The 17,569-nt window shown below is 53.1% G+C and overlaps 2 protein-coding genes across 6 annotated transcripts in view; both read right to left on the reverse strand.

The window, feature by feature from the left end:
* Nucleotides 1-448: 448 nt before the first annotated feature.
* Nucleotides 449-10,646, reverse strand: ANKRD2 (ankyrin repeat domain 2). Of its 4 annotated transcripts, XM_060286146.1 has the most exons (10): nt 8,764-10,113; nt 7,680-8,081; nt 6,852-6,956; nt 5,156-5,314; nt 4,941-5,048; nt 3,338-3,436; nt 2,872-2,970; nt 1,955-2,053; nt 1,746-1,844; nt 449-698 (listed from the first exon to the last, which is right to left on the reverse strand). In XM_060286146.1, the coding sequence occupies exons 2-10, from the start codon at nt 7,863-7,865 to the stop codon at nt 549-551; spliced, it is 1,104 nt and encodes a 367-aa protein (XP_060142129.1). In that variant the 5' UTR covers nt 7,866-8,081; nt 8,764-10,113; the 3' UTR covers nt 449-548. The 4 variants fall into 4 exon arrangements, with proteins under 4 accessions (XP_060142129.1, XP_060142130.1, XP_030721102.2 ...); XM_060286147.1 differs by lacking the exons at nt 7,680-8,081; nt 8,764-10,113 and adding an exon at nt 10,302-10,646; XM_030865242.2 differs by lacking the exons at nt 7,680-8,081; nt 8,764-10,113 and adding an exon at nt 10,125-10,646.
* Nucleotides 10,647-11,843: 1,197 nt separating this feature from the next.
* UBTD1 (ubiquitin domain containing 1) overlaps nt 11,844-17,569 on the reverse strand; it is a 52,266-nt gene continuing 46,540 nt past the window's right edge. For both annotated transcript variants that reach the window (XM_070043872.1, XM_030865239.3), the window contains 2 exons: nt 14,320-14,547; nt 11,844-12,947 (listed from right to left, as the gene is read on the reverse strand). In XM_070043872.1, the coding sequence (XP_069899973.1) occupies nt 12,562-12,947; nt 14,320-14,494 (561 nt within the window). In that variant the 5' untranslated portion in view covers nt 14,495-14,547 and the 3' untranslated portion in view covers nt 11,844-12,561. The remainder of the gene's footprint in view (nt 12,948-14,319; nt 14,548-17,569) is intronic.

Raw genomic sequence — 17,569 nt, forward strand, 5'->3', positions numbered from 1 at the left:
CGGAGCCGATTGGCTGAGCCGGCCCTTCCCTGTGGGAGGCGGGGCTGGCTGGATGAGACCTGTGATCTGCCGCCACTGCCCCACTACCCTGCCAAGCTCCTCCCACCAAGCCTGCCACGTGACAGGCCCGTGCTGGTCACGCACAGCCCCACAGGACAGCTGTCACCAGGAGGGGACCCCAGGACAAGTGCCCTGGGAAGCTGATCCACTTTGGGACTGGGAAGTGGGGTGGCAGGAAAGAAGCAAAAAGAGGCCTTGTTAGGAAAAGCAGCAGGGCTGGCTCAGGGGGGCCAAAGGGCTCCAAGTTCCCCTCTTGCCTGAGCCCACCCTTGCCCCCAGTCTTCCTTCATTCCTAAATGTTTTAGGCACAAATAGAAATGAACATCACACACAGCAAAAATGACTTTTTGTTTTAATTGCGGTAGCTTGTGAGGGCTCCCGGGGCGTACAGAGGTATGATGCGGTCCTCAGCTCTGGGGGCCATTCTTATGACCCTCCGGCTGTACGCAGGGGACAGGCCAGGTGCCTGGCTGGGCTGGGACAGTCGTTTACTGGGCTGGCACAGGCTTCGGGGTCTCCCGCCCACCCTCAGCAGACCCCTCCAGCCCGTTCTGCTCTGACCCCGGCTCCGGGTGCTCCAGAGCGTGCCGGGTGTCAGCCTGCCACAGCTGCACCAGGTCCGTGGGGGTCTTTCCTTCCTGGGGGAGACAAGAGGATATCTAGTCACCGTTCAGAAGTCTGGACGAAGAGGTACCCTCATCTACGCCAGTGGCTCCCAACTGGGAGCAACTGGCAATGTCTGGAGACATTTTTGGTTATGACACTGGAGGAGGGGATGCTACTGGCATCTTGAGTAGAGGCCAGGGATGCTGCCCAAACATCCGATAATGCACGGACAGCCCCCCCACGACAAAGAGTTCTCCCGCCCAACACGTGTGCGGTTGAGAAGCCCTCATTTACACCTTCCCCTTGTCTTCCTAACTTTCCCATTATCTCCTCAGCCTCTCTTTCTTCTTTCATATAGCTAGCTTTTTTTAAAAAATTGAAGTATAGTTGATGTACAATATTATATAAGTTACAGGTGCACAATACAGTGATTCATAATTTTTAAAGGTTATACTACACTTATAGTTATTATAAAATATTGGCTATATTCCGTGTTGTACAATATATCCTTGTAGCTTATACCATACATAACAGTTTGTACCTCTTAATCCCCTCCCCCTATATTGCACCCCCCAGCCTTTCTTGAGTCAAGGTCCCCCCTTACCCAATTCTCCTCTCTTTTGTGATTGCTCTGGGCCCCAAAGAAGAGCTTGGACGGGGGGACACAGGTTCCTAAAGGAACTGGAGGACCACAGGAGCCAACACAGGGTGCTAGGAACAATCGTGCTGACTGAGTGCTTAGCTTCCTTCCGGCTCTGTCCCTCCACGATTTTGGCCTCCCTGAGCCTGGACATTAGGACCGCCTGCAGTCTACTTGGGGGCCTTTGGGAAATCCTCCTCCTGTCCCTCCTGGCTGTTTTCTCCACTTAGATTTTCTGGATGTAGAGAAGCATAGAGAGAGTTGGGAAGCCGGGTGGGCCCCCAATCTCCTGGGGCCCAGAGAAACCCTCCACTGTGACACTGCCCCAAGGGCAGGCCAGCCGAGTCCTGCTCAGTTCTGTCTTTCTTCCGAGTGCCCAGCACAGGGCCCGGGAGGGCAGCGCACACTGTTTACTGAATCAGGAAAGGAGTGGATTTACCAGGTTCTTGCTCATCATGTCAGCCCCGTGCAGGAGCAGCAGTTTGATGATTTTGTAGCGATTGAGCCTCACGGCGTCATGCAGGGCGCTGTCCCCTTCCTAGAACCAGTGAGACACTCAGCATGGCCCACGGGGGCATGTGGGAGCCCTCAGGGGGCATATGGAGCCCCCTATGGTGGGGCTGGGCGTGAAGGAACCCAGACACTCACTCTGTCTTTGGCATTGATGTCCAGGCCCAGGGATAGAAAGTGTTCCACGATCTCCACGTGCCCCGTCCGGACTGCCACATGCAGGGGGGTGCTCAGCAGCTGGGTGGGGAGGAATCAGGAGATGCTGGCTGAAGGGACCTGGACTGTGATGCCTCTGGGAGGCGGCCGTCTTAACTCTAGCCTAATCCTTCTCCCAAGGAGGGGTAGGGAACGCTGTAATTTCCCATCACCCTATCTGATGATCAGCTCTAAGGCATTACATGCCACCTCCTCGGGGAAGCCTTCTATGTTTCCCCTCTCACCTGGATGTGAGCTACTGCTCACTCCTCTGCCCTTTTAAAATAATTATAGTAGATGCCATTTACTGAGAAATGACTATGTGATGAGCACAGCAAAATCTTACAAAACATTAGCCTTATGTTGAATAAATAATTAATTTACATAAATTTTCCCATCCAATCTATACAAGAACTCTGCAAGACATTTTATAGATGAGCAACAGGCTCAGAGGCTGTCACTTGTTCAAGGTTATATACAAAGGATTGAGTGAATTAAAAATGGTGGATGAATAAATAAGTGAACAGATGAATAAATGAATGGATGGACGGATAGATAGACAGATAGAAGGATGATGAACGATGGCACGGGTGAACAAATCCTGCATCTCTGGGTGGTCCCAAAGCCGCCAAGCTAGTGGATCTCTTCTCCTCCCCTCTCCTCTGCTCTTGCTCCCGTTCCCAGATGGTAGTCTCCAAGGGGCTGCAGCTGATGGCAAGGACCCATCCCTGGGCTCTGCAGCCACTCCAGAAACCAGACTAGCTCACTACCCTCCTGCTTGCTGCTTTTCTACCCTCTGCTTCTCTCCCCACCACCCCTCCGCCCTGCTACCTCAACATCTGTGAGCATTATGGCCTCACCTTATCCCTCACGTTGGTGTCTGCTCCCCGACTTTGCAGAAGCTTCACCACCTCCAAGTGGCCCCCACGGCAGGCCCAATGCATGGCCGTGCAGTCCAGCTAGAAAGGAAGGGTGGAGCCTAATTGCAGAGCTTCAGGGAAGAAAGTGCCCTGGGGGAAAGGACCCCAGCCAAGAGGGCAGGCAGGTATCCAGGGAAGGATAGGGCCACTCCAATGACTGAGCAATGGATGCAGTGGAGCCGAAGAACCCTCGGGCTCCATCTCGTCCAAGCCAGATTTACAGAGGAGGCTCAGGGAGGAGATGCCCCCCCCCCGCCACCCCGCAAGGTCATACAACATACTAGAGGTGGAGCCTGGCCCCCGAGGCAGCTTGTTTATGTCCCAGGTTGGAGGTTTGCAGGGATAGGGAGTCTATGAGTGCTGGACCACCTCCTGCCCCTCACCCAATACCTGGCCTCTTGCTCACCCGATCCTGGAAGTCCACAGTGACCCCACTCTCTAGAAGCTTCTCCAGGATCTCCATGTGGCCCTCCAGGGAAGCTCGGTGCAGTGCTGTCCGGTGGAACTGTCCCCAGAGAAACTGTCAGGGCCTAAACTCTGGCCCCAGGCCTGAGCCCATCGCCCACCCAAGTTGAGCCCAGGCCTTATCCCAGCCCGATTCTGACCCCTGTGCCGGGTCCCCATATCTTCCATGTTCCGCCGGCTCCTTCATGCTCTATCTGGACCAGCCTTGGAGGCCTCCTGTGCACTGTGGACTCTGACCTTCCCACTGCCCCCTAAACACACAAGCTATTGCCTGTGCCCAAATGCCCATTTTGCCCATACTCCCTGTGAGTGCTTGATGAATTCTTGTAACTCCATGAAGATGCAGCTCAAGTGTCATCGACTTCTTGAAACCTCTAGGCCATAGCTGTCCCGGGGTCCAGACAACCCTCCACTGTGATAGACGGTCAAAGGCAAGCTGAGTCTTACTTGACTATTTCCCCTGAGTGCCTTGCCCAGGGCCAGGATGGGCAGGTGCACCCTGATTACTGATTCAAGGAGGGAATGAACTTCCTGTCCAATTCAGTCGGCTTTCGCTTTGGTCTCTTGAAACACTCAGGCCAGAGGGCATATCTTTCCATATTCTAATGAACCAGTTGTGCATCAGTCTCCCAGCTACTGTCAACCCTGGTCTTTTTGGTTTTGTGCTCCTAGCACAACACAGAGGCAGGAGATGCTTAGATAGACCAAGAGGATTAAAACTCTGGAATCTAAAAAGTGGAAAGGACATGTGGTCTAAGCCTGCAATAATGCAGCCTGAAGGGGGTGACCATTAATTTGCTCAATCCCAGGATATGATCTCGAGAGAGCATCCTACAAAGTATGAAAGAGGCAGTTTCAGGGAAAACAAAAAGAAGTATGACGGGTGACGGAAATATTTTGAAAATCGTGGGGATGGGTGCACAACATTATAAGTGTAATTAATGCCACTGAGTTGTGCACTTAAAATTTATTTGGCATGTCTCATGTTTTATATATATATATATATATATATATATTTTAACCATAAGATAAAAATAATTGTTAAAAGTATGATGATATACAATGCAACACAAAATATCATATCCAAGCATGTGCTTTAATAGTGTTTTCATTCGATAAATATGTATTGAAGAACTAATATTCTATTTGATCCCCATAACATGCTCTGAGGGGAGGAGCCAGTTTTACGAAGAAGGAAACAGGCACAGAGAGGTGACGGGCCCAGCCACAGGTCACAGAACTAGGGAGTGGTACAGGTGGGATTTGAATCCAAATCTCCTGGTCTTGGACTCTGTATTTGATTCCATTCCATTTTTTCCCCTAAAAATCCAGGTGTTTATTACTCTGGAGGTGGTTCAAGTTGGAAAGGGTCTAAGGATTTAGAAAAACCCCTGTGTGGGGAAGGGGGCATCCCACATCTTCTGAGGGGCCCCCTCCCAAAGGACACCCACGCCTCTTCTCAAAGAATGCACAAGCGGGCGGGGTGCAGCCATCAGCTCTGAAAGGGAGGCCGGCACAGGTGCAGGGCCCGATGGGAACATCACCTGATCGCAGGTGTCGGGGGAACCCCCGTCTGCCAGGAACTTCTCAATGACCTTCATTTGCCCCTCCACCGCCGCTTTCAGGAATGTCTCCGCGTCCACGGGGCCGGTCTGGAGAGAGCGAAGGCAGTCCCTGGGGGCCGCTCCGCTGTGATCTGAGCCATTCCCCCTTCCCTGGCTCCCCCTGCCCACACAGGTGTCCTCCCCAGGACCCTTACGATCTCCTCCGGCTCTGGAGGCGGCTCCTGGGGGGCTGCCAGGGCTTCCCGCTTCTTCTGCTTGCGCTTTTTCCGCAGCTGGATGAGGTTCTGAATCCCACCCACGTCGATGATCTCCCTCCGCAGGTCTAGGGATGTTTTACGCACGCGCTCTTGACCCTGCGTGGGGATAGCCAATCAAGTCCCGCACTGGGGCACAGAATGTGGGGCTTGGGGACCTCTGAGCTAGGCTGGAGGTGGAGGACAGGGAGAGCCTCTCAAGGGAGAAAGAATCCAGGTTTAGCTCTGCCGCCTAGGACTAGGTGAAGCCAATGAGACAGACACAGATGCACAGGGGGCTTCAGGTGGCTGCTTGGGAGCTGCCCAGCTTCAAGGCTCCACATAGCGTGGGGAGTTGATGAGGAAATCTCAAGGGCAGTTCTTAGCCCAGGCCTCCAGAACAGGGTACGAGCTCTCATATCTCCATGGAATTCTCTCTCTCTCCCTCCCTCCGTCCCTCCCTGCCTCTCTCTCTCTCTCTCTCTCTCTCTCTGGCCATAAAAGTAATACAGAAACATAAAAGCTCTGAAGAGAAAGCCCTTCTCTCCCAGAGGAACTTCTATCATAGTTCTGTTGATGCCCTTTCAGACATGCATCCTATGGGATCATCCTCCACGCAGTGGTCTGGAAACTCTGCTTTTCTCTTATCAGCGTGCAGATGTCTCCTGGCAGCACACACAGCCTCCCCCAGCCCACTAACACCTGCATCATGCCCTGTTGTATGGCTGCCCCATCACTGCCGCTTCCAAAATGAGTCCCCTGGGATCTTGTACACATGCAGATTCTGACTTAGCAGGCCTGGGGAGGAAAACTTCCCCCCTCTTCACTTCTAAGTTCTTTAGCTGGTCTAATAATTAAATTGATGTAAGACTGATTAATAGGAGAAAAACAAATTTAATTTCAGATGTATGGTAGTCCATAAAAATATGAGACTCAAAGAAGTGACCAAAGCAGGCAGCTTTTACACATTTTAGACAAAGAAACAATAAATTTGTGCCACATTGAAAAGACAAAGGAGTTTGTTTTTGGAGGAACTAATTAGTGAAGAAACAAGTTTTGTTTATATAGCCTTCTCAGCCCTGAATTCCTGAGATCTAGTGATAAGGAAGCTTTCTACTTTCCTGATATAGCAGGGTAACTTCCCATGGCAGATTTATTTGCTACTTTCAGGGGAACAAAGGAGGGTCAGAGTGTTCTTCTTGCACTGGCTTTTTCTCAGATAACTTTAATTAAAAATAATCAGTATGGGGCTTCCCTGGTGGCACAGTGGTTGAGAGTCCGCCTGCCGATGCAGGGGACACGGGTTCGTGCCCCCGTCTGGGAAGATCCCACATGCTGCGGAGCGGCTAGGCCCGTGAGCCATGGCTGCTGGCCTGCGCGTCCGGAGCCTGTGCTCCGCAACGGGAGAGGCCACAACAATGAGAGGCCCGCGTACCGCAAAAAAAAAAAAAAAAAAAAAAAAATCAGTATGCCAAAGTGGCATATTTGGGGGTGGCATATTCTGCTCTCCTTTACAAGTATGAGATGGGGCCGAGATGCTGCATCGCTAACATCTCCCAGGGGTGCTGAGCTGCTGGAGGAGCACCAGGAGGGGCAAGGCCGTAACTGCCTGGTCTGTCTCCTGAGCGCGCAGATACTGGGTTCTCCTAGCACTTACCTTAACCTTTTGTAAGGATGGACTCTGAGGCCTGTGGTGCTTCTCATCCTCCAACACCAGCATCTCCATGGGCAGCTTCTGATGGGTGGTGGTTCCTCGGAGTTTCTGGTGAGCCAAGGACAGGACGGGTTCCGGGACTGCCTGCAGTGCCTCGGGGGCCAGATAGCCTCGCCCACAACAAATTCAAGGACCCCAAGGACCTCCTCCTGTGTGACCTCCCAGCCCGTCATCTGCCCCACTCCTGTCTGGTCCAGGAGGCCCCAGGTCAGAGCCGGCCTCCCTGGCCCCAACCCCAGTTCAAACACCTGTGTACTGACTGCCCTGTGTCCCCAGCAAAACAGGATTAAGGGCTACTGGAATGAGTTTTCATGAAATTAAACATACTCACTGTTTTCAAGCACTGAGGTTTTGGGTTTTTTTTTCCTTTTGGCGTTTAAAATTCACTTTGATGAAATACTTGAGATGAGATGATAGTTTTTTTTTTTTTTTAGTGGGCTTACTTGACAATACAAAAATTTGGCAACTCTGTCAGTTACCAACTTCTTTCCCTCAGATTTTACTGATCCGTGAAATCCTAGAGCATGGAAACTGTTGCTCTCAGGGAACCTGAGGGGTGGAACCCGCAGCTCCCCAGCTCTCAGCTTGATGTGAACTCTAAGTATTAACCTTATTCTCATTTTAATAATATGGGGGAGACTCTGTCCAAGTCTCCTCCCCACTTGTAGCTCCAACCTGCCTGGACTACTTCCTCATGGCCACTTCCTCTCTTCTAAAGGAAAACACTCTTCGTTAAGTGCTGGCGCCCCTATCTCTGAAGTCCCCATGTACCGGAAACATTCGTCCAGGCTGGAGAGTGCCGAGTCCAGGTGGCAGCTGGGGAGAAATGATCTCCCTTACAGAGCTCTCAGCTGCCTTTGTCGTTCGACACCGAGCTCCGGTGTTATACTCTTCAAGTGTCAGTTGAGGGCTGATTTTCCAGGTCTTTATTTCGAATGTTCTGTTGCCCACTGGCATCTCCCTTCCATGTCAGGCTTACATGGTTTGAGGTCTCCCCAGTGCCGGCCTCGCCTGAAACGCTGCATCCTCACCCAGGGACAAGATCACCTAGGGCTTCAGCTACTACTGCATGTGGAGCCCTGGCTGGGCTCCTGGAGCATCTAGAGTGGGCTTGGTCTTAATCATCTTGGCATCCCCAGCACCGATGACAAGAGTTAGCACACAGTAGGTGCTCTGCAAATGTTTGGAGAATAAATGAATGAATGAGTTCACGGATGGTGGCAGGCGGGCTCAGCAGCTCTGCACACCTCCAAGTCCTCAGTGATGACCTAGCCCAGTAAGGCCCCTGCAAGAGAGCCTCAGCCCCTGGGCTGGTCTCCGAGACCCTCCTTCCCTACCCACCCCATGAAGTGGGTGCAGGCTGAACAGCGGTTCTCCTCTAAGAATGCCGCTGGGCTGGGGCCTGGTGGGAACAACTGGGGACTCTAACGCCTGCCCACGCCTTACCCAGACTCCATAGCCCCTCGCTTCAGATTTGTCTCTGTAGGTTGGCATACAGTAGGTGCTCAAGAAATGTTTATTGAATTGGGTGTTTGTCGGTGAAACACAACCCAACAAAACTTCCACCTTACTTCATAGATGGTTGCACAGAGGAAATGAGAGAATGCCTGTCCAATGCATAGCACGGTGCCTGGCATGTAGGAGGCACCAGTGGTGAGGCTGGCTCTGTGGGCACCTGTGGCCCTGACAGCCCTGCCGCTATATTTGTTGGATGAATGAATGGATGAAGACTGCTCCGTGTCCCCTTACTGAAGGTCTCTGTGTCCAGTGGCAGCATTCCAGAAATGGCCCAGCAACATGACTCCCCTGCCTGGCCCTGGTGCACATGCCCTTGGGGGAGTGAGAAATGGCATACCTGGAGATCCAGGGATGCGCCGGCGGGGACTCAGCAGGCTCAGTCCAGGTCCTTCCCAGCCAAACCTCCCCTCCCTTCCCTAGCCCTCATCTCTTCTTCCACCAGAGTCCTGACCCTTCCCTCTTCCTCACCTCCATTCAGTCACTCTTCCTTTTTTGAATGGAGTCTACATCTACACTGATTTATCTCCTCCCTCCCATTCCTGTTAGGGCCAGTCTTTCCCCCTCCAAGTCCCTCTCAGGGCTGTCAGAGCTGCCTTCCCCAAACATGTCAGGTGGTACCACTGTGCCTCACTCAACAACATGCAGTGGCTCCCCACTGCCCACAGAGTAAGTATCTTTCACGTGGTCCTCACTGTCTGGTTTGTGCCCTGTCTCCCTTCCCAGCCTCAGCCCCTCCTGCCAGACTTTCTCCCGACAATCATGCTTCCGCTCACCCCAACGACAGGCGCCTGTTGTTTCCTTAGCCTGGAATACTCTCCCCACTCCTGACCTCCATCCTTCAAGGGCCATCCTTGAAGGCCTGGCTCAAATGCCCTCCTGTCCACAGAGAAGTCCTCGAGGGCCCACGGTCGGCATGCCTCACCCACCCTTTGTGCTCCTTCACTTCTGAGTTACACCTCTATTTCACCCTTTTCCACTCTGCCTTGTTTCTTAGTTGACCGTGCACCTGGCAGATGTCGGCTAAAATGAACACAGAGCTGGTAAAGAGGAGGCAGAGGCTGACCTTCCTGAGCCTCTCATTCCTCCCAGCACTGGGATCTTGGAAGAGTAGACTCTAGGTGAAGTATTCATCTCCATAAAATGAAGAGTAGAACCAGCCCGCACCCTCCTCCCCGACTTCTTTATTCCAGAGAAAATACAATTGCCCAGAGCCCCATGCTCAGTCGCCTCCCCGGGTATGGCTGGTGGTCCTAGAAAACCCATGCTTCCTTGGCCAGCATCCCTTTCTCACTCTGCTCCCCGTCTTTATCCTTCCTCAGGGACCAAACACTGGAGTTTTTCCTGTCCCAGCCTCCCAGCCGGCAGCTGGGGGGATCTCAGGGCCCCAATCTGCAGGCAGCATCCCAGCTGTCCTGCTCTGTGCAGCTCAGCCTGTCTCCTCGAGGCCCAGGTGGGTGGACAGGGTCTCGAGGAACCCAGCTTGGCTCGCCCACTCCACTGTCTCTCAGATTTGGGGGCTGAAGCCTCCATCTCCCACTGCCAGCAGCCCCCTCTCAGGAGCACCCTGCAGTAGAGCCAGCTGGGTCCCTGGGGACACCTGTCCTCCTTCCTTCCAGGTACGGCAGCCAGGCTCTTCCTTCCCTTGATAGCAGAGCTGGGTCTCCTCAGCACCCCCTTGGGCCCCACACCCCGCCCTACCTCATTCTCCTCCTCCTGTGCCAGCCGCTCCTCGATGAGTGCCGTGGCCCTCTGCACCTCCTCGGAGCCCGCCATGGCACCGTGCGCAACCCGCCCCTGCAGGCCCCGGGGCCCCAGGGGCTTTATATGCCAGGGCTCCCAGCCCCGCCCTGCTAGGCGCCTCTGCCATGAGCTCACCGGCCCAACTCTCCAGCTGCCTCTCGACCTGTCACCTTCACCCCAGGCAGCCCCGAGGAGCAGGAGGCGGCAGGGACAGTTGCCACCCCCCAACCTCTGGCCTATTGGAGCCGGAGGGCCCAGTGCCCCGGGAGCGAGAGCGAGGACTGCAGGAAGGCGCCTGCCCAGCCTCTGTCCTGAGCGCTGAGGCCCAGATGGGCCGGGCAGCCGCGCTGCACAAAGGATCGCTGGCTGCCCTTAGCCCTGATGGCGGTGCCACCTGCTGGACGCCTGGAAACCCTGCCCAGCCAGTGCCAGTGAGGGAGCCTAAAGGCCAAATGTGGGGACCCAAGATAAGCCCGCATCCCCAGGCCGTCCCGTGAAAAGGCCCTGCCTGCTCTGGGAAGGGGCAAGACTCTGCCTCATCTGGGCTGGAGTGCCAGACAGTGGGTGGAGGTAAGGGCAGCCGCCTGCCTCTTTGCACGCAGCTCGCGCAGGCCTTGCCTCTCGGGTCCCACAGCGCCCCCTAGTGAAGCACCGCAGCATTTGGCTGCAAGTCCACTTGTCCCTGACAGACCTCACCCATCAGTCTGTCGCAGGGGGCCTCTGTGGGACTTACACGGTCTTGCTTCAAGGAGCCACTGGAAGGGCTGGAACGCAGCGCCAAGCCCTGCTGACGAAGACACCAGCTCTGACTGATCATCCTTCCCTCCCTGGTTTCCCAGTCAGGCCAACCTGACCGGTGCTCACTGAGAAAGAAAAATACTATCAACTGGAGAAGAAGCAGACCTGTACTGCTCAGTTCCGCACCTGGAACTATGGGAGTGAGGCCTGGGTCACCACGACCCAGGTTGAACCTGCCAGTGAACCACAGACACCACAGCCCTGTGGTTCTGTGACACTCACGTGGCCTGCCCTCAGCTAAACCACCTTATCTAAGGTCCCCCTCTCTGCTTACGTGCACATTTTCCCCTAAGGAAGCACAAGACCCGGCTCTTTCTTCCCTCTGGTTCCCTTGCTGGCAAGCCGACACAGGCTCATCATCAAAATTTACCAGAGATTTTGCTTTCACGTCGCCAAGGGTGCACGCAGCATCTGCAGGACGTCCACACACATCTCAGTCCTGAGGGCCTGGCTCAGGGGGCTGGAGTCTGAAGCCAGCACCCTCGTGCTGCAGGAGCAGAGCAGCAGGTAACTAACGCCACCTTCCGGAGGTGCTGCCTTCGCTTTCAAAGCGAGTTCACACCTGTTATCCCATGTAATCCTGCCAGCAGCTGAGAGGGGAGGCAGGGCAGGCGGCATCACCTCCACTTGAAAGACAAGCAACGCGGGTTCGGAGGTTAAGAGGCTTTTCCGGAGGACCCACGAGAACACAGGTCCGCATACTGGCAGTTCACGGCTCGCTCCACCGTACTCTCTGCGGTGGAGAGCACGGAGCAGTAGCTGCTCTACCCGGAGCAGCTGGGGAGGCCGTGCACCCACCTGCTCCCGCCCCAGAACTGGCTCCAGGGCTCCAGAGAGCTACAGGAGAACCCAAAGCCAAAGCCAGGCAAGAGAGAAGGAAGGAGCAAAAGGCTTTATTGATAAATATGCAGACATGTCTGCACACAGGGACCTGCTGCGGGGCCGTGAGCGGGCTGCAGACCCCCCACTGCCGGGGTTACAGCGAAGAGATGGCCCTGTGCAGGCCTCTGCCATGACAGCCCAGCCATCGGCCACCATCTCATCTCTGCCAGCTGTGCTGGGGGCTGGGAGAGGCAGAGGCCGGCCTCAGGCTCCCCACCCCCGGGGCTCACGAGTGGTCCCCTCCCCTCTAGGGGGCTGGCACTGGGCCCAGGGCAGAGTCAGGGGGTAGGGGCAAGGGAGGGAGACAGCAGCTGCTTCAGACCCTGAGCAGAAAACCGGAGTGAGCACAGCCGGCAGCACCAGATGACAGATCTGGGCTCCAGGGGCCTCCGGGCTGGCCCTCGTGGCTTGAACCTGCCGCGGGGGAGAGGCAGGGTGGAGGGCCCTGGTTTGCCTTTTCTCTGACAAGGTTGGCAAGGCCTGTGTGTGGCAGCACACTGTTTCCTGGGTGCTGGGCACTGGTGGCCCACGGAGTCCCTGGGAAGCAGGGTCCCCTCAGGGCTCGCCCGGCAGCCATACACGGGAGGCTCCCCTGGAGAAAAGAACGGCTCTCAAAGGCAGCGGCAGGGTGGGGGTGCCTAGTGCTCCAGCCGGGAGGCCTCTCAGCCCTGCAGAGGCCTTCCCTGGTCTCTCTGCCCAGGGGTCCGTGGGATCCTCAGTCCTGGGGCGGCGGGGGCTGGTTAATGATGACCTGGATGACAAAATCTTTCTGGATCTTGGTTTCCTGGAGCCGCGTGCGATCTGTGAGCAGCTTTCCAGAGAAGAACCATCGCTGCCAGGATGGCTCGATGCCCTCCTGGGTGTGCAGCTGCCTCTTGAGCTGCCCCACCGTGTCAGGCAGGCTGGCGCTGAGCCTCACGTCCTTGCCCGTGGAGAGGCGTACCTTCAGCGGGAACTCTCGGCGCACGCTGGGGGTGGGCTCGGGGGGCTCCAGGTTCTCCTCCTCAGTGTGCTCCAGAAGCAGGTTCACGGGTGGCGACAGGCAGTAGATGGGCAGCTGGTAGCGATTGCCCAGCTCATCGTAGCATTCACAGAGGGTGCCTGTGGGAAAGGCAGGGTGGTCAGAGTCGGCTTGGGGACCAACTGATATGGATTAACTTGTGTCCCCTCCACCGATTTCATGTATTGAAGCCCTAACCCCACCCCCACAGTGTCACTGTATTTGGAGATAGGGGCCTATATGGGAGTAATTAAGGTTAAATGAGGTCATATAGGTGGGGCCCTGATCCAGTAAGGGTTAGTGCCCTTACAAGAAGACCAGAAAGCTCAAGCTCTCTCTCTTCTCCCACAATGAGGACATAGAGAGCAGGTGGCCATCTACAAGCCAGGAAGAGAGCTCTCACCAAAAACCAAATCAGCTGCCACCTTGATCTGGCGCTTCTCGGACTCCAGAACTAAATTTCTGTTGTTTAATAAGCTACCCAGTCTGCAGTATTTTGCTATAGCAGCCTGAGCAGACTGATACACCTGTCATGGTCATCCCACAGTCCTCAAACCCACCCTACAGGCAGGTCTTCCTGGGACAGCTGGTGGGAGCTCAAGGTAGAGGCAGGAAGATCTGGGCTGACATTCTGGCTCCACCAGGTACTGGCTCATTCAACCCTAGAAAATTACTTAACTTTTCATTTGTTCATTCAACAACTCCTTCCTGAGCATATGTGCTGGGTGCTGGGGTTACAAGGATGAATGAAATAGCATAGGCCCTGCTGTTCATGACTTATACCCAGTGGGCCTCAATCTTCTTACTTGTACAATGTGTTACATATAGTAATATATTGATATTTACTGTATCTTGAGCACCAGCTAAGTGCTGGGACTGGACTAAATGATGTTATGTGTATCTTGTTGAATCCTAACAGCCATCCTATGAGGCTGGTATTACCACTTTATAATTGTTTAGTCACTGAGGCTTTAAATTCAAGAAGCTCACGGTCACATAGCTAGGAAAGAGACACTTGGTTAAAACCCAGTCTCTGACTCTATAGAGTTTCCATTGTTGCCCTCTGCTTTACATAGTCCCAGGGGCCATTATGAAATTAAATGAGATAATGCAGCAGAAGCTTCTAGCTCGGTGCTCAGCACATAATAATACTCAACAGAAGGTTGTTACCTGAGATGTGCTGGGATCTCAAAGGGCCCTGAGCAATCTTTAGCTTGCTCTCATCACACCGCCTTGAGGTTTGCTGGTGTCTTTCCACGCCCTCGTTAGGCAAGTGGGGACTGTGTCTCATTTTTCTTGGTGTCCCACTCCTGGACCATGTTCATGAGGGCTGCTTGAATGAACAAGCGACTAGCCACACCTGCCACCCACCAGCCTGGATGGGAGCTCCTGACATGGGGCTGGCCACTGGCTCTCCTCCACCCTGACGGCCCCCTCACTCCGGTGGGGAAAGCCCCCGCCCTGCCTGCTCACCATGTGGCAAGGTGATGCTGGCTCCGTCCAGGATGGCCTGAGCCAGCTCGTGGTCGTTGGCCTCAGCTGCATAGGCGGCAGCCTTGAGGGCATCCCAGATCTCCTTGCGGCCCTCGAAGGCGGGCGCTGTGTCCCAGAATTCATCCCTCTTGCTCCGCAGCTGCCCATCGGTCATTGGGTAGTCGCTCTTCCACTTCAGCCGCTCCTTCTTCAGGGGCTCGTTGCGTCCTGGGCAGGACAGAAGGGAGAAGCTCAGCATCTAGAAAGCCAGAGCTGTGGTCCACCCTCTCCCAGCCCTGCCTCCCTGGCCCTCACTGCAGTGGCTCCTGAACGTTCGGGTCTCCGTGCCCTTTCCTGGAGTCAGGGAAGAGTCTGGAAACTGCACACACCCAACCTGGGGGTGTAAACCACTTCTGTTAGCAGACGCAGCATGTACTGCCTTTGTTGTTGTTGCTGCTGCTGTTGAAGTCTTAATTTTACTGTCTTTCTTTGATAATAAAGTAGGACGTGTTCAGTACTTTTAAAATCTGTAAAGAATGTAAAAAATTTTTAATCTGAAAAAGATAACTGCCACGGTTTACGGAGCCAGCTTGTGCCGGATCACAGGCTGGCACTGTAGCCTCAAAATGCCCCGGCAGACGGGGAAACTGAGACCCAAAGAGCTCGTTATTGGTCTAAAGCCACACAGGTACCAATTTAATACCAGGCTTCCGGACTCAGAAGGCCACCCTCTGACCACTGTCTGCACCGTGCTGCCACTGGGGAAAACTTACTTAAGAATTCCACCATTCAGAAGTAACTACTGCTGACACTTAGACATATTTCCTTCCAGCTTTCTTTCCCCCATTTTTCTCAGTAGAGTTGGGCTCGTATCATACAATTTATTTTAAAAATATTCCTTGTTATAAAGAGGATTTAAAATGTTTTAATGCCAATATACAACTTTCTGTTTATTTCACACTTATATTACTGTTCATGTATATTCCCATGACTAAAAATTATAAACGTTTTTAATGTCTTGTTATTAATGTTCCACTATAAAGTTACAAAGAATGTTTTTAGAACCATAACCAACTAACCAAAAAATCCCTGCAGCCTCTGAAGAAGAAAACAATTCTGTTAAATGTCATCATTCTTGTTACCCAGCTCCAAGACAACTCCAGACCTCAGTCAAGATTGAGGGAAGAAGCATCTCTCAAAGGCTTTCGGAAGCTCAGTCACCTCAAGGCTGAAGGCAGAGTGAGCCACAGGAGTGAGGTCTAGAGTACTTGGCTCCCGCTATAACTCAGAGCCTGGGTGAGATGCGGAACTAAGGCTGAGGACTGCCCCCACGGGCTGGGGCAGGAGTGGCGGCTCCTCAGGGGAAGAGAAGGACATTCACTGTCTACCAACTGTGTGAAAGAAAACCATGTAAGCACTTTACTTATATACATATCATCCCATTTCACCCTTCCAATGGCTTTAGGTGGTAGGTGTTATTATTACTACTTCACAGATGATGGGACAGGCAGAGAGATTAAATGACTCGCCCGAGGTCATACAGTAAGTGACAGAGTGAGAGTTCCACCTCAGGTCAGACTGAATCCACAAACGGCCCTCCTGTGGGTTTGCTGCTACCAGTGCAGACAGAAAACTCTCAAGCCAGACATTTAATCTGAAGTGTTCCTAGGTTAGCCGAAGGAAATGCAAATCCTCTTTGTAGGAAAATAACTTCAAACCAGGCCTCAAAGAATTCCTGAGATGAAGTTCCGAGAAAAACAAATAACAAGGTCATAGTTTTTTTGTTTTTGTTTCTGTTTTTTAATCACAGCATACAAAGAAACAAGACAATATGAGTCTGAGCCAGCAAAAACAACAGGCAATAGAATCAGACTCACAAAGACTTCAGATATGGAATTCATCAGACACAGATTACAAAAGAACAGAGTTTAAGAAAGGAAAGCCTTCACAATATGAAGAGGGTATGGGAAAAACACCCACATAACTGTCATCAGAAGTATTCTGTGTGAGCAGTAGAGGAGAAACACTAGAGATTTTTCTTTATAATGGGCTACTGATAAATGATGTTGGGACTACAGGTTGTCCATATAGAAAAACATGCAACAGGAGTCCTACCTCATGCCAGCCACAAAAATCAAAACCAGGTGACTCGGGACTTCCGTGGTGGCGCAGTGGTTAAGAATCCGCCTGCCAATGCAGGGGACATGGGTTTGAGCCCTGGTCCGGGAAGATCCCACATGCTGCAGAGCAACTAAGCCCGTGCGCCACAACTACTGAGCCTGTGCTCTAGAGTCCACGAGCCACAACTACTGAGCCCGCGTGCTGCAACTCCTGAAGCCCACGTGCCTAGAGCCCGTGCTCCGCAACAAGAGAAGCCACTGCAATGAGAAGCCCGCAGCCCCAGTTCACCGCAACCAGAGAAAGCCCGCACGCGGCAATGAAGACCCAACACAGCCAAAAATAAATTAAAAGAAAAAAAAGCCAGATGGCTCAAAGGTTTAAGTGTGAACGACAGAAAGGAGGCAGAAGGCAGCACAGAAAATGACAGTATTGTCCATGTGCTTTTTTGAAAAGGTTTGGCCTGGAGGTGTTTCTGCCTGGATCAATCAAGTAGCCCTGCATCATGATTTCTGACCCCCTTTCTCTTTGGTCCTTTAGCATTGATGACTCACTGACAAGAGCTTTGATCCATCAGGACTCACAGGCATTATGCAGTGACACCCTCGGGACCTCTGGGGTGCAGCATTTCTGCCTCTCCACTCAAGGACCCAGACGTCAGGGCTTTTTAACTTCTTGAGCTGTTTTCTAAAGTTTTCCTTTCTCCTTCCTCTTTGCCAGATGTCAGTTCTTACTGGTCTCCATCTAACTGCAGCTCCTATTGGGTAGAGGTCAGGCCCAGCTAATGGGCCACTCCTAATCTGCTGAGAGTTGAGAAAGCTTTGTCAGCACTGTCAAAATTGAGAGCATATGGCTCTAGGAAAGAGGCTTCCTAAAGAAGAAAGAGACTAGGCTTCGGGACATGTGTTCTTCCTGCTCAGATGCCCCACCACCCCCTTACTTAAATGGTCAGGTTTTGGTTCTGTCCCTGACAATCAAGGTTGCTGGACTGGAGACCTCAGGACACCTGACATGTAACTGTGTATGAATGCATCTCACTCTTTAATATGAACACAGCCCCATGGTGTCACCTTTCAAAGCTGTCACCTCAGGAGGCCCCCAGTACCTGAGGGATGCTTTGCTCGAATACCTG

The sequence above is a fragment of the Globicephala melas genome, chromosome 16 (assembly GCF_963455315.2).
Source record: "Globicephala melas chromosome 16, mGloMel1.2, whole genome shotgun sequence".
Lineage (NCBI taxonomy): Eukaryota > Metazoa > Chordata > Mammalia > Artiodactyla > Delphinidae > Globicephala > Globicephala melas.

Coding starts and splice junctions, on each gene's coding strand:
- ANKRD2 (XM_060286146.1), bottom strand. CDS start 7,865: ATGCCAGTGGGCAACAGAACATTCGAAATAAAGACCTGGAAAATCAGC. Junction 2,971..3,337: donor CTGTGGACTTCCAGGATCGG/GTGAGCAAGAGG, acceptor CTTCCTTTCTAG/CTGGACTGCACGGCCATGCA. Junction 699..1,745: donor ACATGATGAGCAAGAACCTG/GTAAATCCACTC, acceptor TGTCTCCCCCAG/GAAGGAAAGACCCCCACGGA.